At 43.0% G+C, this 24,051-nt stretch overlaps 1 protein-coding gene across 1 annotated transcript; it reads left to right on the top strand.

The window, feature by feature from the left end:
* Positions 1-6,703: 6,703 nt before the first annotated feature.
* Positions 6,704-10,560, top strand: PRSS46P (serine protease 46). The gene is made up of 4 exons (XM_008981545.5): positions 6,704-6,838; positions 8,774-8,942; positions 9,111-9,370; positions 10,154-10,560. Exons 2-4 carry the CDS (start codon positions 8,818-8,820, stop codon positions 10,411-10,413), a joined length of 645 nt encoding a protein of 214 aa, XP_008979793.4. The 5' UTR covers positions 6,704-6,838; positions 8,774-8,817; the 3' UTR covers positions 10,414-10,560.
* The last annotated feature ends 13,491 nt before the right edge of the window (positions 10,561-24,051 follow it).

Here is a 24,051-nt window from a genome sequence, read left to right as displayed (position 1 = left end):
TCTACATTTTTTTTTTCTTAAAAAAGATTTTTTAAAGAAAAATGTAGGATAAAATATACTAAAACAAGGAGTGGATATCTCCGTGTGATTATTTTATTGTTCTTTTTGTAACCTCTTGAGTAGTATGCTTAGTTCATTATTTTAGACTTCCTTGTGTTCCAATATTTTCAGTTAATTCCATAATTTTTTCTCTGAGTCCCACTTTGGCTATATTTCACAGGATTTGGTATGTACTGGCCTCATTGTCATTCATTTCTGTATTGTTTATAATTTCACTGTATTTATTATTTAACCCAAGAGTTATAATAGACGTGTGTTATTTAATTTCCCAGTGGGTGCTTTCGGGGAGGAGTGAGGGCTTCTTTTTCCCTGTAAAACTGCAGTCATGTGCCACATAATGACATTTCAGCCAATTACAGATTGCATATACAAGAGTGGTCCATAAGATTAGAAAGGAGCGAGAGATCGATTCAAGATGGCCGACCACTAACAGCTCAGAATTGTAGCTCCCAGTGAAAGCTCAGAGAACGAGACGACGCCACATCTTTAGACGAATTTTCGTCACTCACCGATTAGCCGATTCCCAGTGGAGGAGCCCCACGGGTCGCCAGCGCGACTCTTGTGGCCGCCGCAGCGGTTTTGCCGGCGTCTCAGCGCAGCAGCTCTTCACGCAGAGCCAACGGGACTGCTTCCCCTACTGACCAGAGTTTGGAGCTCCGGGAAGTCAGAGCCACTTATTGCGGACTCAAGAGGGAAGCCAGACCAGAGATTCCTGGGCAGAAGAGCACCATCAGTCTTATCGCTGCTATTTAGGCTGCCACAGTGGGTGGCTCGGATCCCAGCACTGGGAATCAGTAAGTCGGACGTCGACTCAGAAAACTAATTAGAAAGGCGGTTCATCTATAATGAAGGGAAAAAAACAGCCTAAGAAGGCCGAGTATACTCAAAATCAGAACCCATCAGCAACGGAACAAGCCCTGATGGAAAAGGACTCATCAGCAACGGAACAAGCCCTGATGGAAAAGGACTCATCAGTAACAGAACAAGCCCTGATGGAAAAGGACTGTGTTCCATTATCTGAAGTAGGCTTTAAAAGGTGGATGATAAGAAACTTCTGGGAGTTAAAGGAACTTGTTCTAACCCAATGTAAAGAAACTAAGAACTTGGAAAAAAGGTTAGATGAAATGTTGAAAAGAATAGACAATATAGAGAGGAATACAAATGAACTTATGGAGTTGAAAAATACAACACGAGAACTGAGTGAAATATGTACAAGCTTAAACAGCCAAATGGATCAAGCAGAAGAAAGGGTATTAGAGGTCGAAGACCAACTTAATGAAACAAAACGACAAGACAAGAATAGAGAAAAAAGGATAAAAAGGAATGAGCAAAGTCTCCAAGCAATATGGGACTATGTGAAAAGAACTAATATACGCTTGATTGGTGTACCTGAATGTGACAGAGAGAATGAAGTCAAGCTGGAAAATACTCTCCAGGACATTATCCAGGAAAATTTTCCTAATTTAGCAAAGCAGGACACTATTCAACCCCAGGCAATACAGAGAACACCACAAATATATTCCTCAAGAAGACCAACCCCAAGGCACATAATCGTTAGATTCACCAAGATTGAAACAAAGGAGAAAATATTAAGGGCAGCCAGAGAGAAAGATCAAGTTACCCATAAAGGTAAGCCTATTAGGCTTACAGCAGATCTCTCAACGGAAACCCTACAAGCTAGAAGAGAGTGGGGGCCAATATTCAATATACTTAAAGAACAAAACTTTCAGCCCAGAATTTCATATCCTGCCAATTTAAGCTTTACATTTGAAGGAAAAATAAAATCTTTTAGGAACAAGCAAGTACTCAGAGATTTTATTACCACCAGGCCTGCTTTACAAGAACTTCTAAAAGAAGCATTATACACAGAAAGGAACAACCAGTATGATCCTTTCTAAAAATATACCAAAAAGTAAAGAGCATTAACATAAAGAAGAATTTTTATCAACAAAAGGACAAAATAGCCAGTTAATATCAAATGGCAGCAACCCTAAAGTTAAATCAACCAAATCTCCCAATCAAAAGATACAGACAAAATCCAACGGTATATCCAAAGATATACATAGACTCAAAATAAAGGGTTGGAAAAAAAAAACGTACCAACCAAATGGAGAGCAAAAATAAATAAATAAAAAGCAGGAGTTGCAATTTTCACATTTGACAAAATAGATTTCAAAGCTATAAGGATACAAGGGTAAAAGGATTAATGTAACAATAAGAGATCTTAACACCCAGATACATAAGACACATAGTGAGATTTAGATTCAATGAGACAACAAATTGATAACGATATCCAGGATTTGAACTCAGAGCCAGAACAAATAAACACAATAGAGGTCTCCATTTTAAACACATAAAATATGCATTAACCACTTTAAACACTCAAAATATTGATCGGCCATTATTGAAACCCATTTTAGGAATGAAGTAATATTCCTTTTTCCCTCTTTTTCTTTTTTTCCCCTTCTTTTTCTCTTTTTCCCTAAAAAAAAAAAAAAAAGATTAGAAAGGAGCATATGTGGCACTGCAGACAAGTAAGGGAAATGACTGATGTTCAGTAATGGTGCGGGGACATTTGGTTTTCCTGATGAAAAAATACATATACATAAAAATATATATTTACCATCTAGGTGTGTGTAAGTACACTCTTATGTTCACATAGTGATGAAATTGCCTAACAATGCATTTCTCACACTGTTTCCCTGTCATTAAGTGAAGCATCACTGTATATGAATTTAATTATTTCTGCATTTTTTAATTTTTTTGAGGTTTTATATGTGGCTTAGTATTTGGTCAGTTTTAGTGAATGTTACATGTGTGTCTGAAATGAAAGTGTAAGTTTTCACGAATGTTCATTGCAGCACTATTCATAGTAGCCGAGACCTGGAATACTCCTAAAAGCCCATCAGTGACACAGGATAAAGAAAATGTGTTACATATACATCATGGAATACTATGCAGCCATAAAAAAGAATGAGATTATGTCTTTTTTGGGAAAATGGATGGAGCTGGAGGCCATTATCCTTAGCAAACTAATGCAGGAACAGAAAACCAGATACCACATGTTCTCACTTAAAAGTGGGAGCTAGATGATGAGAACACATGGACACATAGAGGGGAACAGCAGCACCGTTGTTCCTGGAGCCTTCTTGGTTTTAGCGATCCAAGGGAGGAGGGAGAGGAGCAGAAAAAATAACTATTGGATACTAGGCATAGTGCCTGCATGATGAAATAATCTGTACAACGAACCCCCACGACACGAGTTTACCTATACAACAAACCTGCACATGTACTCCTGAACCTAAAATAAAAGTTAAAAAAACAGAGAAAGTGTGTTTTAGAACAAAGTTTGAGCCGTAACCGATTGGATCAGGCTTATTGATTGTGTTATTCAAATCAACTCAACACTAGCCATATTTTACAGCTACATAATTGGTTGATTTCTAAGAAGTTTACCGCAAAAATTAAGAATTTGTCTATTTTTTCTTGCACAATTCTTGCTTTCTATGTTTCAAAGCTGTGTTGTTAGGAAAACAGGGTTCGTGTCTCCTGTATTATCTTAGTGCGTTATACACTATCAATATAAAACATGCCTTTTGTCCTACATCACATTGCTTGTTTTTTCCAAGATCCAGATCAGAGTTCATTCTTAATTTTGGCTGTTCTTCTAAGTGATTAAGGTACAATTTTATATTTTGTACTTCTTTTACTTCAGATTGTCTTCTGGTTTATTTTCTACCTTTTATAGTTTTTTGATTTGAGTATTTAGGTCACTTATTTTCATTCTCTCTTATTCAATAAACACCTTTAAGGTTATGGATTTGCCTTGGGCACACCCAATAAGGTTTTTAATAATGCATTGCTCTAATTATTAGTGTTCTCTTATTAGTGGTTGTATAGATATTTCATCTCTCAAAGACAGAGTGAGTTGGAGAAGACTCTCCCACTGTAAGTGAGATTTTTCATTTTCTCATATATTGCTGATTGATTTTGTTTCATATGTTTGACGTTATTTTATTGGTGGACAGAACTTTGTGATGTTACTTTTATAATTTGTGTCTTTTTTCAACACAAAATAGCTTTCTTTTTCTGCTTAAATCGTTTGTCTTGAATCATTTTAGGGATGTTAACATTACCATCACTACTTTTGCTTGTATATACTCAATATGTTTTTGCCCATCTTTTTTTTTTTTTTTGTGACACAGAGTCTTGCTGTGTCATCCAGGCTGAAGTGCAGTGGTGCAATCTCTTGCCTCAGCCTCTCGAGTAGCTGAGACTACAGGCATTCGCCACCACACCTGGCTATTTTTTGTATTTTTAATAGAGATGGGGTTTCACCATATTGGCCAGGCTGGTCTCAAACTCCTGACTTTGTGATCCACCTACCTTGGCCTCTTAAAGTGCTGGGATTACAGGCATGAGCCACCATGCCCTGCCATTTTTACCCTTTTAAAAATTTAATTTTTCTTTTAAAATTATTATTTTTTGAGACAGCATCTCACTATGTTGCCCAGTCAGGAGTGCAGTGGCATTATCTCAGCTCACCACAATCTCAGCCTGCTGGGTAGCTGGGACCATAGGTGCATGCCACACCTGGCTAATTTATTTTTATTTTTGGTTAGAGACGAGGTCTCACCATGTTGCCTAGGCTGGTCTTGAACTCCTGGGCTCAAGCCATTTGCCCGTCTCAGCCTCCCAAAGTTCTGGGATTGCAGGTGTGAGCCACCAAGCCCAGCCACATCTTTTTACTTTCACCTTATTTATGCCAATTTGTTATTGGTGCATGTCTAATTAGTAGTATGTGAATGGGTTTTGGTGTGTATCTAATTAGTAGTACATGAATGGGTTTTTGGTGTGGGTCTAACTGTAGTATGTGAATGGTTTTTTTTGCTATCCAACAAGAGGATCTTTTTCTTTTAAAAGTCGAATTACATGCATTCACGTTGGTTGTGATAACAGATATGCCTGATCTTTATTCAGTTATCCTATTTTGTTTTATTGATTGATTGGTTGTTTCCCCCAAATAATTATTTTCCACAAAGACAGAAGAGTAGATAGCGTTTCTCTTCTCTGAAATTTCTCTTTTCTTTCTCTCCCTTTCCCTCTGTCTTTCCTCCTAGAGTGAATCTGATTGAACAGATAATAATTTCCTTGATTTGCTACCATATATCTCTAAAATTAGTTTGTTTTGCCTGTTTTTGAATTTCATACAATCTGTGTACCCTTTTGTATCTGACTTCTTTCTCTTAGGATAGAGTGATGGGCGTCACCATCTAGCTAGGGGTAGCAGCAGCTTGTCCATTCTCTGCTGCTGAGGAGTCTGCATAGCTGCTGCACTTTGGATGGCAGTTGGGTAGTTTCCAGCTGGGGCTCTTCCCAACAGTGCAGCTAGTGAACAGTCTCCTGCACCTATACTGCTGCATCCGTGCAGTTTCTAGGGCACGAAGCCAGGAGTGGAACTGTGGGTGTGGGGCAGGCACACTTTCTGCTCTGCTAAATGATTCCAAAAATTGTTTCCAGTGGCCATGTCAGTTTAGCTCCCCAGCAGTGTGTGAACAAGCTTGGCAGCACTGGCAGCAGGGTGAAGCAGGAGCTTCCTGCAGGGGCAGTATGAGGAGCCTGGAATCCTTGGGAGGGGAGACCTCAGGGGAGTGGTGGCGAGGTGTCCCCAGATGTCATTCATTCTGCTGATTCATGAAGACCCAAGTCTGCAAGATGCTTCCTCTTAGGAAGCCACCTTCTTAGGCTAAACATACCTAGATTTCCTCAACCCAGGAGCTCTTCCCTTGAAAATACAGACCCTGGGCCAGGTGCAGTGGCTCATGCCTGTAATCCCAGCACTTTGGAAGGCCCATGGGGGAGAATTGCTTGAGGCCTGGTGCTTGAGACCAGCCTGGGCAACACAGCAAGACCTTGTCTCTAAAAAAAATAAATTAGCCAGGCATGGTGGTGCACACCTGTGGTCCCAGCTACTCGGAAGGTTGAGGTAGGAGAATTGCTTGAGCCTAGGAGGTGGAGGCTGCAGTGAGCTATGATCTCACCATCACACTCTAGCATGGTGACAGTGAGACCCTCTCTCTTAAAAAAAAGAAAAGAAAAAATGAAAAGAAGAAAAGTAAAGTAAATACAGACTGTGAGGGGAAAAAAGAAACCTTCAGGTCCACCTTAATCACATCATACACTACAAGAGCTAGTTATCCTCCCCACTCAGTGCCTCAGTTCCCACACCTCCAGGGGGCATCAGAGGGGCTTCATGAAGGGGCCTGGGCTGGGCACTAGGGTGCTTCATGGTCCAGGCACCAGGCACTGTCATGAGCTAGACACGTTGTACTGTCACAGGCTCAGAACTACACACTGGGACACCAACAAGGCCAAGGCTGGGCATCAGGTACACTACAGAGAGCCGGGCCCAGAAGGCAGTGTCATGGGCTGGGCACCAGGAATACCACTCCAGGGAGGTTCCCAATAGCACCATCACCTTGTAGCCCTGGCAGGGCCTTGCCATGACCACACTGCCTCCTTCCCAGAGTCCTGAAACTGCCACAGCCAGATAGACCCCTAACCTGGGGCAGACGCCTACTCCCACAATCCAGAACACATAAACCATGTGTTCTAGAATCTTGGCAGGTGCCCCACTCCCTCTGCCTCCACAACCGATTAGAAGGAGCAGTGAGGACTAGATACCTGCTTGCCGTGGCCTGTGGGCTGGGGGATCTTCAAGGCCTTCTTACATCTCCACTTCCTTCTGCCAGATTAGCTAATCAGCCGTATATTGATGGTAGGGCTTCAGGGTCATGGGGTGGAGGCTGGAGGGGTCTGTTTGCTAGGGTGTCTGTGTCGGGCTGTCCTCATACCTGAAGGGCCTCTATGTGTCCATGTCCTGATGGGTGGTACATCCTCAGCAGACTGGGGGCCCAAATGGTGCCAGGGCAGTTCCAATTTCCAGGGTGGCCATTGAACACAGGGGAGAAGAGCCTTATTAAAAATGGGGGAACACAGCAGGTGCGATCGCTCATGCCTGTAATCCCAGCACTGTGGGAGGCCAAGGAGAGCAGATCACTTGAGGCCAGCAGTTTGAGACTAGCCTGGCCAACATGGCAAAACCCTGTCTCTACTAAAAATACAAAAATTATCTGGGCATGGTGGTGCACATCTGTAATCTCAGCTACTTAGGAGGTTGAGGCATGAGAATAGCTTGAACCTGGGAAGTGGAGGTTGCAGTGAGCTGAGATTACACCACTGCACTTCAGCCTGGGTGACAAAGTGAGATTCCATCTCAGAAAAAAAAAAAGGAAGAGACTAACATCCATGGAACGAATGAGCTTGTTTGGGAGGCACGGTCATAGGAGACCCATCTTGCGATAATGAGGAAGTTAGGTGGAGTGCCCACTCTGTATCAGCATGGCTGAGACTGAGTGAGGTCGCAACAGCCTTCTGGCGAGCTTCACCAGCATTCCCATTTCACAGTGGGAAACTGAGGCTCACGGAGCTTCAGTGGTTTGCGAATGCTGGAGCCAGAATTCAGTACCTGTGTTCAGTAGACTCTTTGGGGGTGAAAGAAGATGACATAAATTTCGTGAAGGATTCCACATTTTAAAGAAAAGATTGATTTTTTTTTAGAGACAAGATCTTGCTCTGTCACCCAGGCTGGAATCCAGGGTGCAATCCTAGATCTCACCATGTGGCTCAGGCTGGCCTTGAACTCCTGGCTTTAAGCCATCCTCCCTCCTGGGCCTTCCAAAGCTCTGTGATTGCTGGTGTGACTTCCTTCCTTGGTTATCCTTTGTGCATTACCAGTCCAGACTGGGCCAATTTAAAATCTCCATCTCACATCTGGTTCAATGCAGCCTACTCTCCTGTCACCCCTGTTGCTGGGGCCAGTGAGAGTCAAGGAGGGAATGGACACTCATCTCTACTCACTTCCTCACAGGGTCACAAGAACCACACCTCCAGGGGCATGGTCTGTATCAGAGTGGCCCCTGGAGCAATGCAACACTACTGTTCTTTAGGGACAGGCAGCCCGGCCCACTTGTGCCCCATCGCCTATCCCCTGGCTGACAGCTCACCCCAGTGATTATTCTCTCTTCTGCCTCCCTCCCTCAACCATCTGTTTGTGTAAACTATAGGCAGGGATGAGTCCTGGGTGATGGCTTATAACAAGCCCAGGAGGAGTTGACTGGTCCTCATTGTTTGGGGACTGTAGAATGTGGGGCACCTGCTGCCCCTGGCCTTTGGTTGCCAGATTTTTGTTTTTGTTTTTGTTTTTGAGACGGAGTCTGGCTTTGTCACTCAGGCTGGAGTGCAGTGGCACGATCTCGGCTCACTGCAACCTCCGCCTCCCAGGTTCAAGCAATTCTCCTGCCTCAGCCTCTTGAGTAGCTGGGATTACAGGCACGTGCCACCATGCCTGGCTAATTTTTTGCATTTTTGGTAGAGACAGGGTTTCACCATGTTGGCCAGGCTGGTGTTGAATTCCTGACCTCAAGTGCTCCACCCACCTCTGCCTCCCAAAGTGCTGGGATTACAGGTGTGAGCCACCATGCCTGGCCATTTGCCAGTTTTAAGGCAGTAGGAAAAGCCCCTTCCCACTTGTGCATGTGTTAGTGGCTGCTAATGACGGGGCTGGGCTGGAAGGCGGCTCTCTCTGCCTCAAGTCTGCTGTGTCCAGGGGTGTGAGTGCTGCCCTTTGCTGCCTGAGAGCCTCTTTCCTCAGGGCCCTGGTTCTGGGGCTGTGGTCAGACCAACATATCCTGCAGGATGGTGAAGGCAGAGGTAGGCAAGTGGCTGTGGCAGGTGAGCATCCTGTTACTGGGCACGTACATCTGCAGCAGCTCCCTCATCCACCACTGGTGGGTCCTCACGGCTGCACACTGCTTTCAGAGGTCAGTCATTGGGGGCTGGGGACTTTGCTTTCTGGCCTTGGGGTCCCTGGTGAATCTAGGGATCTGGGAACAGGGGGCCTGGCTGGATGGTCCTGAGCTCAGGACCCATCTCCTCCCTTACCTATGGACTTACCACTGGTGACCTGCCTCCTACCCATGGTCCTGCAGATCCAAGGACCCCAGCCAGTACTCTGTGATGGTGGGAGTCCATCAACTCCCAGAAAATGGCACTCAGCTCCTGGTCACTCACATCGTGATTCATGAGGATTTCAACAATTTCATGTCTCAGGACATTGCCCTCCTGAAGCTCAAGATCTTCGTCTCCTGGACCCCCCTCATCCAGCCCGTCTGCCTCCTCAACGTCAAGTTCAGGCCATCCATTGGAACCGTGTGCTGGGTAATCGGCTGGGGAAATACAGGGCAAAAAGGTGAGTGAAGGCCAGCAGAGGTTACAAGACACTTTCCTCCTTGGAATACAACCCCATCACAGGCTCCTTCATTCATTCCTTTATTCACTCATTCACTCAGTCAACAAACATTTCCTGACCTCTTGATACAAAGATATACCCCAGTGCTCTAGTGTAAAAGACACATGTGGCCTGCAGAGACCTCAGTTCCCAAAGTGAAGTTAAGTGAAATGCCAAGTGCTTACCTTGCAGCATGGCAGGAAGTGAATTCTTTGTTATTAATGGGGTTCCCATGAATGGCATGAGGGCCATGATCTCAGGACATACTGAGGTACTGAGGCTTCTCTATCTAACTTGTGTGCTGGTTATCCTGAAGTGTCACCAACTTCCTGGAGGTCTGGCCCCTGTTGGTGCTCTCCTTGGGTTCTAGGATCTGGGAGGCTTTGTGGGGGCCTGCTTTCCGGGGGGTGACATCTTGGGGCTCTAGGGTCTTGCCACCTTGCTGGTGGCCAAGGGGCAGAGCTCAGCTCTTCACCCTCATAGAACCTGAATTACTGGAGAAATCTCTTGTCCTCCTTGTCCTTTGGTGCCTGGATATCACTCCAAGCCCCTTGGGACACTTTTGCATAGTCTTTTTTGATGAGCTGGAGCTTTTTCAAAAGTTAGGCTCTGGGCTGGGACCTTTATCAAATCACCATCCCAGGAAATGGCCCTCCCTCCTACCTTAGCAAATGTGGACAAACTCTGTGATGGGGATGTGTTGAAAAGCTGAGGGGATGACAGGCCGACTCTCTGTCTCCTCAGTGACCCCAAGTACCCCCTACAGTCTTCAGGAGGTGGCTGTCAGGATTGTGAACAATGACATCTGCCAACACCGGTACCAATTCCTCTTCTTGAAGGACGAGAGGAGCTTCATCGGGAATGATGTGCTGTGTGCCAGCTCCGAATGGGGCTTGGATGCTTGTCAGGTGCAGAGCGTGTGGACGGGGGCAGGAGAAGGCTTTCAGAATTCATGTGTTTCTTTTCACACGGCAGTGGGAGACCTTATGAAAATCCGGTTCTAGATCCTTGAGGAATTGCCACACTGTCTTCCATAATGGTTGAACTAATTTACATCCCCACCAACAGTGTAAAAGCGTTCTTGTTTCTCCACGGCCTCGCCAGTATCTATTGTTTCCTGACTTTTAAAATACCATTTGACCCAGCAATCCCATTACTGGGTATGTACCCAAAGGAATATAAATCATTCTACTATAAAGACACATGCACACGTATGTTTATTGCAACACTATTTACAATAGAAAAGACATAGAACCAACCTAATGCCAATCAATGATAGACTGGATAAAGAAAATGTAGCACATATACACCATGGAATACTATGCAACCGTAAAAAGAATGAGATTATGTCCTTTGCAGGGATGTGGATAAAGCTGGAAGTCATTGTCTTCAGCAAACTAACACAGGAACAGAAAACCTAACCACTGCATGTTCTCACTCATAAGTGGGGGTTGAAAAATGAGAACACATGGACACAGGGAGGGGAACATTGCACACCAGGGCCTGTTGAGGCGGGGGTTGGGGGTAAGGAGAGGGAGAGCATTAGGACAAATACCTAATGCATGCAGGCCTTAAAGCCTAGATGATGGGCTGATAGGTGCAGCAAACCACCATGGCACACTACACCTGTATAACAAACCTGCACGTTCTGCACATGTATCCCAGAACTTAAAAAGAAGAGAAAGTCTCCTCCTCCCGGGCTTCCATTCAGCCTATAAAATCAGGGCAAAATACTCTTGTCCCTGTCCACAATGAAGGTAGTGATGGCAGTCCTTTACCACTTTTTTTTTTTTTGAGACGAAGTCTCACTCTGTTGCCCAGGCTGGAGTGCAGTGGCGCAGCCTTGTCTCACTGCAACCTCTGCCTCCCAGGTTTAAGTGATTCCCCTGCCTCAGCCTCCTGAGTAGCTGGGACTACAGGCACATGCCACCACACCTTGGCTAATTTTCTGTATTTTAGTAGAGATGGGGTTTTACCATGTTGGCCAGGATGGTCTCGATCTCCTGACCTTGTGATCAGCTTGCCTCAGCTCCCCAAAGTGCTGAGATTACAGGCATGAGCCACCTCGCCTGGCCCGATTTACCACTTCTGAACATCAGCTACATGCCCAGATGTGGGCCACCTGCTTGCAGAACCCGTTTTGCATAAATGACTTTCATTCTGCAAGCATAGAATGAATACTTCTGCCACCTGCCACTTGCACCTTCTATTCAACGTTGGTTTTGAGATTTATTCACATTGATACATGCAGGTTTTAAGCATTAAGAGCTCTACAATATTCTCTTTTGTGAATATGCCACAATTTATCCAAGCTCTTCTTTATTAACATTAAGGGAGTTTCCAATATTTTCATATCGCAAACTCTGCTGCTGCTCTAAATATTCTCACACACATCTCCCTATTTACATGTTCCACAATTTCTCAGCAAGATGTGTCTGCATGGGAGTGGTGGGTCATCGGCTGTGTTACCTTCATCTTTAATAGTCATGATCAAATTGTTTTCCAACATGATCGTATGAATTTATATTCTAACAGCAGTATTTGAGAGTTCCATGGCTCCATTTCTTGCCAGCTTTTCGTATTGTCAGACTATCAAATGTCTTCCATTCCCATGGATGGGAAACAGTACCCGTTGCAGTTGTAATGTGCATGTCGCAGTTACTAATGTGGCTGTGCAGTTCATAGGTTCATTCACTATTTGTGATTCCTCTTCTATGAATCAGTTATTCATATACTTTGGACATTTTTCTATTATTTGCCTTTTTCATTTTTTTATTTTTTAATATTCTGGATACAAATTCTTTGTTCACTGTGTATGTTGCAAAATCTTCTCCCAGTTTTCCATCTATCTTTTTCTTTTGTTTGTACTGTCCTTTGCTGAACAGCAATTTAGGTTTTATTTTAGTCAAATATATCATATCTCTGGTTTATGCTTTTTGTGTCTTATTTAATCATTCCTTTTCCCCAGGTCATAAAGGCATTCTCCTATATTTTTTTCCTCAAAGTTTGGAAATTTTGGCTTTCACGCTTTGAAATCATGTGGCACTCATTTTGGGAATGGTGTAAGATAGGAACCTACTTTTATTCATCTTCTCATGTGGACTGCCAGTTTTCCCGATGCCATTCATTGAAAACGTCATTCCTGCACTGGCTGTCACTACCTGTCTCATATATCAAGGTTCTGTAAACACAGGGGTGAGTTTAATCAGTTTATTCACCTACACAATTTATTTTTGTTCTTTATTCCTTCTCAATACAAACTTTTGAGGCTATATATTTCCCTCTAAATATGGCTTTAGTTTCATGCCACAAATTTTATGTCATAATATTTTATAAAATTTCCATTTTGATTTTATTTTGACCTATTTTGCATTGTTTTTTATTGTTGTTATTGATTTCCAACTCAGTTTCCTTGTCAGAAATTGATAACACTTTCCAATTTATGGACTATACTGAGAACGTTCACTTTTTCAAGCTTTGTGTTTAAAGAATTTAAGATCATAACATCACTTTTGATTTGAACTTTGAATTCATCTCAAATGTTCCCTGTTGTGATTTCATTATCACTAACTTATTTTAAAATATGTTCTGTGATTTTGAAAGAAAATGCACATATTTTGTTTAAAAAACTATTACATAAGTGCAAAATTAGAAAACGAGACTTTCCTATCATCAAACTACCTATAAATTTTTACTCTAAATTGTTTGGTTTATATTCCTAACACTTCTTTCTATGCATATAAAGCTCTACGTTAGTTTTTTTTTTTTTTCTGGTTTTGATTTTTTTTTTTTTTTAAGATGGAGTTTTGCTCTTATTGCCCAGGCTGGAGTGCAATGGTGCCATCTTGGCTCACTGCAACTTCCGTCTCCCAGATTCAAGTAATTCTCCTGCCTCAGCCTCCCAGTAGCTGGGATTACAGGCATGTGCCACCACTCCCGGCTAATTTTGTATTTTTAGTAGAGATGGGGTTTCGCCATGTTGGTCAGGCTGGTCTCAAACTTCTACCCTCAGGTGATCTGCCCACCTTGGCCTCTCAAACTGCTGGTATTACAGGTGTGAGCCACCTTGCCTGGCCTCTGGCTTTGATTTTTAGTAAGGGACTGTTAGATACTTTTATTCTCCAACATTTAAATTTTTACTTAAAATATATCTTGGACTCCTTTCTATGTCTATACATATAAATATATTCCATCTTCCTTAACTGCTGAATAATAATTTTCTCATATGGCTATACCACAATCTACTTAACTGTTCTTCTATTGACAGTTATTTGAGCTCATTTTAATTTATTTTTTTACTATGTTAGAATAAAAAATTTTGAATACCTTTTCACATTTGTTCAAACATTTATCTAGAATAAATTTTAGAAGTGTAATTACAAAATCAGTTGTATATATATATTTTAAATTTCAATAGATATTTGCAAATTAGCCTCCCAAAGACTTAATCCATTTATATCAACACCAATAGTATATGAATGACTTCTCCTGCATCATCACCAGAATTAGGTATTATTTTTATTTTAACTTTTGTCCTTTTGGTAGACTAAAACTAATATTTTTGTTGTAATTTCATGACATTGAGAAATTCTGTAAATTCCTTGTGTAACAGGATATTAAATAGGAAGTTTCAACAGAGATAGCAAAATACAGTTAGTATGAGAATTCAAAGAGAGTTGTGTGACTGATATTCGGCTACACGTCTGTATCAAAGGGTCCAGAGGGTAAGGCTGGAGGTGATTTTGTGAAGATAATTTCTCTGGAGAGAACTGCATCTATGAGCTCACCTTTCTCCCTCCAAGGGGACAGGGATGAGCAGGCTGGGGGTACCTGTCCCACACTGCAAGTCTATTGGGAGTGGTACCAGCAGGATCACTCAGAAAGCCTGGTGTGTACCCCTCAAGGTAGGGGCAGAGTCAACTCTAAATCCCTCCAGGCTCAGAGAGTTCCCTGGAGGGGAGAGTGGCCTGGAGGGGCAGGGTGGGGACAGTTAAGACACTTCTTTTCCCCTCACTCTGCTGCTGTTACCTTGGCAGGTTAGGAAGATCAGGTTAGCAAGATGGGGTAGGAGGAGTGGAAGCTAGAGGGAAGGAAGCCTCCTGCTTGCCAAAGCCCCGATGGCAATGGGGAGAAGTTTTACTCTAAATCAAGTTTAACGTTGTGATTATTACATGGGAAGGAATGTTCTGATTTCTGAAGTGAGATGTTCATATGACACTTGGTGTAATCATGGCGATTACGACTACATTACCCACAGTGGGCAAATGTTCTGGTTCTGCCCGAGTTTTTATCCGGGGTCAAGGAAAATACTCACCTTCTAAATCAATTTTAAAAGGACAAAGGAGGTCCAAATAAAATGCTTGCTTTGTTTAAGGTACCATTTACATTTTTCCATGTCCTTTGCCCATGTTCTTCTATTAAACTACTTTTGTTTTTTGTTGATTTATAAAAACTCTGGATATTCTATTCTGTAGTAACTATCGGTAAAGGAGCATATGTCTTTCAGTTTAATTTGAGATGGTTCATAAGCATTTTTATATATGTATATGTGTATACACATGTGGATATATAATATAAAACATATGGTAAAACATTAAAATTGGTGAATCTGGGTAAAATATTATACTTGCAACTTTTCTGCAAGTCTCAAATTATTTCAAAATACAAATTTACCCCCAAACCTTGGGTACTGGAAGTTTTAAGCCGTTATAAAATGCTTATGCTATTTTACCCTATTTGGACCTCATTTACCCATTTTTTGGTGTAGGTTTTTCCCACAAGGTTATGTAAAATTTTTGTGTTTACATCTATCATTATTCCCTCCATGATTTTAGTTTTTTTGCTCTTCTTAGAAATATTTTTCCTATCTAAGACTATAAAATTATTTACTCATCATTTTCGAATTCTTTTCTTTAAATACTTTAAATTTTGATTCATTTGGATGATTGACAGAGGAAACCCAGTATTACTTTCTCCAAATGAGTAGCCTGTTATATAAAAATATTTTATCGAATACTTGTTTTTTTGGCTATGAATCAGAAATGCCCTTTTTATTGCATTCTGAATTCCCACCCTATTTTGATGTCTTCCTACCATTTACAACTCTATGCCACCACTACTCTGAAAATTATTGTAGCTTCATAATGCTTTTTGTAGGCAAGTCCCCCTTCCTTCTCCATCTTTTAAAGAATTTACCTGGCTGTTCCCATGTTCATTTTCGCAATCTTAGAATAAAGTTGTCAAAAAGAAAATCACATGGGGGTTTTGGTGAAATTAATAGATCCATTTAGGGAAATAAAGACTTTGTATTTTGCGCTATTTCTTTATGTCTATAGAGCAGGAGTTTGAGCTTTCTGCACGTAGTTACTGCATGCTGCTTCCTGAGTCTATTCCTAAATGTTATATATCACGTCCTTATTGTGAGTGGTATATATATATATTCTTTAAATTAACTAATTAATTAATTATTTTGAGACAGATTTTCCCTCTGTGGCCCCAGGCTAGAGTGTGGTGCCTGATCTCAGCTCACTGCAATCTCCGACTCCTGGATTCAAGCGACTCTCCTGCCTCAGTCTCCTGACTAGCTGGGATTACAGGCCTGCGCCACCATGCCCTGCTCATTTTGTATTTTCAGTTGAGACAGAGTTTCTCCATGTTGGTCAGGCTGTTCTCGAACTCCCAAGCTCAGGTGATCCACCAGCCTCAGCCTCCCAAAGTGTTGGGAACACTGGCGTGAACCACCGCGCCTGGACTGCATTTTCACATTCTTCATTTCCACCCCTCATACTCTTCCTCGTACTGAAAACATCTGAGAGTTCAGCTTGCTTTACTCTTATTATATCTAAGAGTTTTTAGTGGACTCTTGGGCTTTCTAGGCCTACACTCATATGAGCTGTAATCAGGAATGATTTCACCTCTTTTATTTGTGTTGTACTTTTTCCTTGTTTTGAGTTCCCCTCTCTCCCTAAAGCAAATCATATCTGTGTTTTCTCTTGCTGCCCACTTTCATGGAGTGCTTCCTACACTTCATCCTGAATCATGTCATGGTGCTAATGCAGCCTGTGACCTGTTGATGGGAGAGCTGTTCCTTTCTGTTTTACCAGGGCATTTGACTTTGGGAAAGAATGTTCTGCTTTATAAATGTGTTTTCTGACTCTCTGCTCTAACTCAGGGTGCAGACCTGTTCCCTGAACAGATTCCTCATGCCCACGTGCCCTGTATTCCAAGATCATTCCTCCCTGGGTATGGTGTACTTTTGTTTCATTCATCTGTTGGATTCAGATTCATAATATCTTTTTGTAGAGCATGTTTTTATTCATTTATTCATCCAACAGACACCTTATGCTGGGCTCTGGGCCAGGCATGGATAACACTGTGCCCATGAAAGGTCTGGGGTCCGGGGAACAAATAGTATCACATGGCACAGTCCACGCAGTGAATGCATACAACCTTTTTCCTTTTTCCTCTAGTGACGCTGGGCTCCACTTTAAGGTATGTAGAGAAAGGCACCCCTTTGTTAAGGATAGTATCAGGATGATGCTTCATTTGATAAATATTTGTTCATGTTCTGGAACATCTGTAATAACACACATGATCTCCTTCAACACTGGATCAAAGTTGCCTGTGAAACCACTAGGCCTGTTTTCCTTTAAGTGGTTGCTCTTGGGGAATATTTTAAGTTGTTTTGTCCATAATTATTGGACTTTTTTGGGTTCTCTGTCAGTCTTTAAATTAGCTTAAATGATTTCTCTTTCATAGAAAAAGCTCATTTCATCCAGAATTTAAATCCACAACGAGGAAAGTGTCAACACTCTCGAGATTCTGAAAAAGTACATTTTCCCTGGATGTGGTTCTAGTTTCTTTGCTACTCAAACCATGAAGTGTTTACATTTTTCCTTCTCTTTCTGTTTTTCTTGGTGAGACTCACAAGGTGCGTATGCGTTTTGTTGTTCTTGTTGTTGTTTTATATGAGACAGGGTCTCACTCGGTTGCCCAGGCTGGAGAGCAGGGGTGTGATCATAGCTCACTGTTACCTTGAACCCACGGCCTCAAGTCCTGAGAAGCTGGGACTACAGGGTGTGCCACTATGCCCAGATACTTTTTAAATTTTTTGTAGAGACAGCATTTCACTATGTTGCCCAGACTGGTCTCAAACTCCCGAGCTCAAGTAATCCTCCTGTGTCAGTCTCCCAAAGTGCTGGGATTACAGGCGTGAGCCACCATGCCCAGCCTTGTTTTTTAAGAACAAGCTATTGATTTTTATTTCTCAAATCTATGACTTTTCTGCTTCCTAACACATGAATTAGCCTTTTTTTGTCTTTATTAATTCCTTTGCAAGTGTCTTGAACTGAATGTGCAGTGATAATTGATGATAATACCAAATAATTTGTTTTTATTTTCTCTTGTTTGGTACTTTAGATCAGGACAGTTCCATGTGCAGTTTAGGGCCACATCCTGTGCAGTATGTGATGTTCTTCTTACTCAGTATTCTAATTATAGATTTTAGTTGTTTTGTGTTAACGTTTTGAAAGTTATTTTTTCCCATTGGTGGAGTGACTCACATTTTGTTACTGAACTCAGGTTTTATTTCACTGTGGTGAGAGAACGCTTACCTGCAGTAGATCTCTCTCTCTCCTCTTCTTCTCTCACGTTCTCACTTTCTCTGGGTCCCTAGAGTCCCATCAGTCCTATCTCAGGCAGGGGTCCTCACATATCATTGCTGGTGTGATTATCACTGGCTTGATTTTCTCCTTCATATTCCATTTGCCCTGCCCTCAAAAGAATACCAACTCACATCTGTCTAATATGTGTAATTAGGCTGGGCATGGTGGCTCACGCCTGTAATTCCAGCACTTTGGGAGGCCAAGGTGGGCAGATCACTTGAGGTCAGGAGTTCAAGACCAGCCTGGCCAACATGGTGAAACCATGTCTCTACTAAAAATACAAAAATTAGCTGGGCTTGGTGGTGCACACCTGTAGTCCCAGTTACTTAGGAGGCTGAGACAGGAGATTCACTTGAACCCGGGAGTCAGAAGTTGTAGTGAGCCAAGATTGCATCATTGCACTCCAGCCTGGGTGACAGAGCAAGACTCCATCTCAAAAAAAAAAAAAATAATAATAATACTATGTGTAATTAAAAGTATCTGTATCTTTTGAAAAATACATAGTGTTGCTGTGTGTGTTTTAGTTGGTATAAATTATATTGTGCTGTCTATTTCCTCCTGTAATTGTTTACCGAGGCATGTGAATTTGTTAAGATATTCACATTAAATGGTTTTATTCTTTCAAATAATTGCCCCATATATCCTATGTCAAATTTTCCTTCCTTCCCCAAATATCATTTTGGGTAGAGTTCATAATTTTTAGTCATTTTCAGTTATTAAATGCCTTGTCCCATAAAAGTTTCTATTTAAATTTAAACTTCACTTCAGGCCGCCCCCACCCCCCAATCTCTGGTGGTCCTAGGGATGAGGTGCCTTGCCCTGCCAGGAGGTCAGGAAGCTGGCCTGGTGTCATCTCCATGGTAAGAACATGGAGGCCTCACATCCCCCAACCCACTCTGCTTGTTATTTTCAAGAGCTCCTTAGGTATGTTAAAGATTGGCCTCTGGTTGGTTTTAGACAGAGACAATGCCCTGTCTTAATTCATCATCTGTCTTCAGTGAGATTTGATATCCTTTACTGAACAGATAACCTTAGTTTTGCTGTAATCAAGCCTAACACGTTTCTTCAGGTTTGCGAGTTTTGTTTTTGTTTTTTGAGACAGTCTTGCTCTCTGTTACCCAGGCTGGAGTGCAGTGGCACGGTATGGCTCACTGCCACCTCAACCTCCTGGGCTCAAGCGATCCTCCCACCTCAGCCTCCCAAAGTCCTGGGATTACCTGTGTGAGCCACTGCACCCAGTAGACTCTTATTTTTAAAAGTATACGTCATCCCAAGTCATAAAAGCATGGTCCTATATGCTTTTGGTTTTGGTTTTATTTTTCATTTTAGAAACAGGGTCTGGCTCTGTTGCCTAGGCTGGAGTGCAGTGACACGATGATCATGGCTCACTACAGCCTGGAAATCCTGTGCTCAAGTGATCCTCCCCGCTTAGCCTCCAGAGTGGCTGGGACTAAGGTGCGTGCCACTGTGCCTGGCTGATCTTATGTTTTGTGAAGGCAGGGCCTCACTATGTTGACCAGGCTGGTCTCGAACTCCTGGGCTCGAGTCATCCTCCCACTTTGACCTCCCAGAGTGTTGGGATTACAGTGTGAGCCACTGTGTGCTGGTCTTGTTTTAATTAGCTCTATCATTCTTACTTTTCACATTCAGAGTTTTCATTCCTCTGAAGATTTGTTATGATAGGGTACAACTTCCCTCTTCTCTGTCTGGTGAGCCAATGTAGCCATCTACTACAGACCCCTTATTTCCCGCAGACTTGATGCTTTGTGTAACGTGTGTCAAGTGTCCTCCCGGGTAGGCATCAGGTTACGGGCTTGGCATTGCCCCCACTGGACTGTTTTTTTGTTTCTATGCCATTACCCCACTATTTCTATAATTATAGCTTTCTTATCTTTAATTATATTTCTATAATTATAGTTTTAAAATACGTGTAACCATCTGGTAGGTCAAATCAGCCCCCAACCTGTCTTTCCTTTCTCAAAGCCATTCTAGAATTTAAGGATTATTATCCTTCAATATCAATTTTAGAATCAATTGGCAAGTTCCTGAGAAAATCCTGCTAGCGTTTTAACTGGAATTGCTTTGAGAGATTAATGTCTGAAGAATTGACATTGTTCTAATTTTTAATGCTTTTACTCTATGTTGAATAGACAAAATGTACTTATAAAACGTACATGGAGAATAAAGAATAACATTAGCAACATCCTTGAACCCACCACCAAACCTAAGAAAGAGTCCCTCACAGACCTGTGAGAGCTTCCCTCTGGTCATTCCTGCATCTCAAGCCTCAAAGGCTCTGACTCTGCCCCAGTTATTCTGCTGGCTGACATTTTCTCATGGTGCCTCCACTTCCTTGTGTGCTGCGCAGTGTTTTGAGGAGTGAGGACCTGTTCCTTAGAGTGTTAACCGTAGGACTACCCTGAGGTGTGGCTTGAAAGATTGGTTTCTCCAGACAGAATCTATGTTTGCTTCTGCCAGGTGCCTGCAGGTATGACCAACCCAGCATCATTTTATTTATTTACTTACTTTTAAGTTCCGGGGTACAAGGGTACAAGTGAAGGTTTGTTCCACAGGTAAATTCCTGTCATGGGGGTTTGTTGTACAGATTATTTCATCACCCAACTTTTAAGCCTCATACCTATTAGTTGTTTTTCTTGATCCTCTCCCACCTCTTACCTTCCCCCATCAAGTAGACTCCACTGTCTGTTCCCTTCTTCGTGTTCATGAGTTCTCATCATTTAGCTCCCACTTATAAGTGAGAACATGCAGTGTTTGGTTTTCTGTTCCTGTGTTAGTTTGCTAAGGATAATGGCCTTCAGTTCTATCCATGTCCCTGCAAGGGAAATGATCATGCTCTTTTTATGGCTGCATAATATTCCATGGTGTATATGTACCACATTTTCTTTATCCAGTCTGTCATTGACGGGCATTTAGGTTGATTCCATGCCTTTGCTGCTGTGAATATCGCAGCACCACTTGAAACCACATCCGGCCTTGGCTCAGATTTTTTGAACCACCCAGACAGTGTGAAGTCATGTTGTGAGTTCATACGAGGGTGAGTTTTGAGTTCACCCTCACTCTGAGGGTGTGGTCATTTTTTGAAGGTATAACTTTTAGCAGGAGGTCTGCTCTGAGGCTTCTCTCCTTAGTGAGACCCTGGGTTTTGTCTTTTTTCTCCCAAAGCCATGAAGAAGGCTATGAAGACTGAAGCTCAGATTTGCTGGGTTTGACAAAGGGCCTTGGTGGCAAAAGCTGTCGCCTGGGCTCCACTGACATCTCTATATTCTAGCCCTCGTTTAGGTTTTCGTCTTCAGTCTGAAGAGTCTATTTTTTTTGCTAATTTGACCATGCATTTAAAATAATATACTTTTTTAAATCTCACATTTGTAGTTATCTTTAGCAATAAGGTTGGTATCTTGTCTTCCATACTGCAGGAAGCCAAATGGTGAGAATTGACATTTTCCCATTGTTTTAAGTTGTCTCATCTTTGAAAAACAGTATATCTGCACACTGACGTAGGTCTTTCCTTACATTCTTAGGTACTGTTTATTACTTTTTTTTAAAGAGTCTTATGTATTCTTCCATTAGATTATGTCCTGTAAATCTTGGTGTGCATTATGTTTTAAAAATAAATATAATGAGTTGTTTTTCTGATTTATAAAATTTTCCAACATTACAGAAGAGTGTAAAGAAAATTTTTTAAAAATCCTAAGAAACCCACTATTGCCAAAATAACAGCTATGCCCTTTTCATGTATGCTATTCTTTTTTTTTGTTTTTCTTTTTTTGAGACAGAGTCTAGCTCTGTCACCCAGGCTGGAGTGCAGTGGCTCTATCTTTGCTCGCTACAACCTCCGCCTCCCAGATTCAAGTGATTCTCCTGCCTCAGCCTCCCGAGTAGCTGGGACAACAGGCGTGTGCCATCACACCTGGCTAACTTTTTTTTTTTTTTTGTATTTTTAGTCGAGATGGGGTTTCACTGTGTTAGCCAGGATAGTCTCAATCTCCTGACCTTGTGATCCGCCTACCTTGGCCTCTCAAAGTGCTGGGATTACAGGTGTGAGCCGCCGTGCCCAGCTGATGTATGTCATTTTAAACAATCTTCTTTTCTGTAAACCTCTGTTTGCACAAAAAAGGGAGAGCTGGTTTGCATTTCGAACAGCTCACTCTGCAAGCAGCATTTCAGGAAAGAAAAAGACCAAGGGTAACAGCCTTGGAGGTCCACCAGGATTTAAGGGGAAGGCAGAGGAGGGGATGGGGAGTTAGGGTCAGAGTTAGCAGGAAAAGGAAGACAGAGGCCAGTGTGGTCCAGTGCGGAGCTTGTGTGCCACAGAGCTCATCCTCAGGCACAGGCTTAGGCCAGGGAGGTCCTTCTGCTGCCATCCTTATGCCACCCTTCCTTTTCTCTACGGGTTGACTCTGGCAGCTCCCTTGTCTGCCAAATGAACAAGACCTGGATTCAGATGGGAGTGGTGAGCTGGAGCTTTAGCTGCAGGTGGCGCCACTTCCCGGGCATCTACACCAGCACTGCCCACTTCACCTCCTGCATCAGGGCTCAGGTTTTTGACCTGAGGTTCGTCAGTAGGGCTGACCCTGCCTTTCTGAGCCCAGTTATTCTCACTGGCTACCTTCTGCTGGCCTCCTTGGGCTCCCGTGGCTCCTGTGAGTGGTGTTAAGGACAGCTGCTCCCAGAGGCTGCTTCTCCCTCCCCTGTGTTCTGCCCTTTGAAGTGCAGACCAGAGGTTGTACAGGATGGCAGCAGGGCAGAGCAGCCCCTGGGGAGGGTCCAAGAGCCACTGTTATTTTCTGTTGTTCAATGAAGATGCTTTTGAACTTGAAGCCACTCAAGTGATTGTCTTTCTTCTTGACCTCGGCCAGAACCCTTCACAACCTCCCTAACCCCCAGGAAGTATTGGCTGTTCTCTTAAGCTGAGCCTCCCCTCATAGCGTTATGCCATGTCTGTCTTGTGCTTGTTGTGTGACCCTGGGAGACTGTTCCCCTCCCTCTTCCTCCAAATGTGGGACTGCAGCCCCGGCTTAGTCATCCCAGCACTCCAGCAATCCCCAGGTCCCCATAGCCCTACCCATGAGTATGTGACAGACACTTTCCCTCAGGCCTTCCTGCGAGGGCTGGCCTCTTCCCAAGAACCTCACCATGGTTAGATCACAGACCAGATCACACACTCATGGACCGTGTTCCAGAACCCACGGGCCTCTCCCAAGCCCTCATATCCCTCTGAGGATCTGCAGAGCCTGAACATTCCTCTTCCCTCTCTGGCAGAGGTAGGCGATGTGGGGACAGGGCAGAGTGCCTACCTGGGTGATGAATGTGTGAGGTGACTGTGCCCTGAACTCCTGCGCTGCCTTGATGACCTCTGTTAGACTCTGCAGCATGAGCAAGGCTGGCCCAAGCTAGCCAGGCTGAAGACAGAGCCCTGCCACTGTGTGAGGAATGAGGGGCCCCTCAGACCTAGTGGGCCTCAGGTGCAGAACAGCCAGCCACCCCTATTCCTCAGGGCAGCTGAAGGGTGTAATTTACTGCCTTTTCAATGGAGCATGGAGCGGCCAGCTCGTGTGTAGCCCAAGACCACAGGCCCTCACACATGTTAGAATATCCTGGCTTAATTTAACTTTCACCTTACCTTAAAATTATTTTCTTTTAGAGATGGGGTGCTATGTTGCCCAGGCTGGACTCAAACTACTGGGTTCAAGTGATCCTCCTGCCTCAGCCTCCTGAGTAGCTGAGAGTAGCTGGGATAGGCGCATGCCACAATGCTAGCTCATCTTATCTCTATTAGTCTAGAATTTTCCAACAGCTGTGAGTCCCCCACACAACTTTTTAAATGTATTATCCTCTGGCATCACTGAACCATCAATGTGCTTCCCAAATTGCAACATGCAAAGTGACCTCCTTATTCCACAGGGGCCCCATGGTAAGAACCAGTGATCCTCTGTGGAGAGCCCCTTCACCTGTGCTCTT

The sequence above is a fragment of the Callithrix jacchus genome, chromosome 15, assembly GCF_049354715.1.
Source record: "Callithrix jacchus isolate 240 chromosome 15, calJac240_pri, whole genome shotgun sequence".
NCBI classification, from domain to species: Eukaryota; Metazoa; Chordata; class Mammalia; order Primates; family Cebidae; genus Callithrix; species Callithrix jacchus.
Note: the sequence above shows the minus strand (reverse complement) of the source record. Positions and strands in the feature narration are given on the sequence as shown.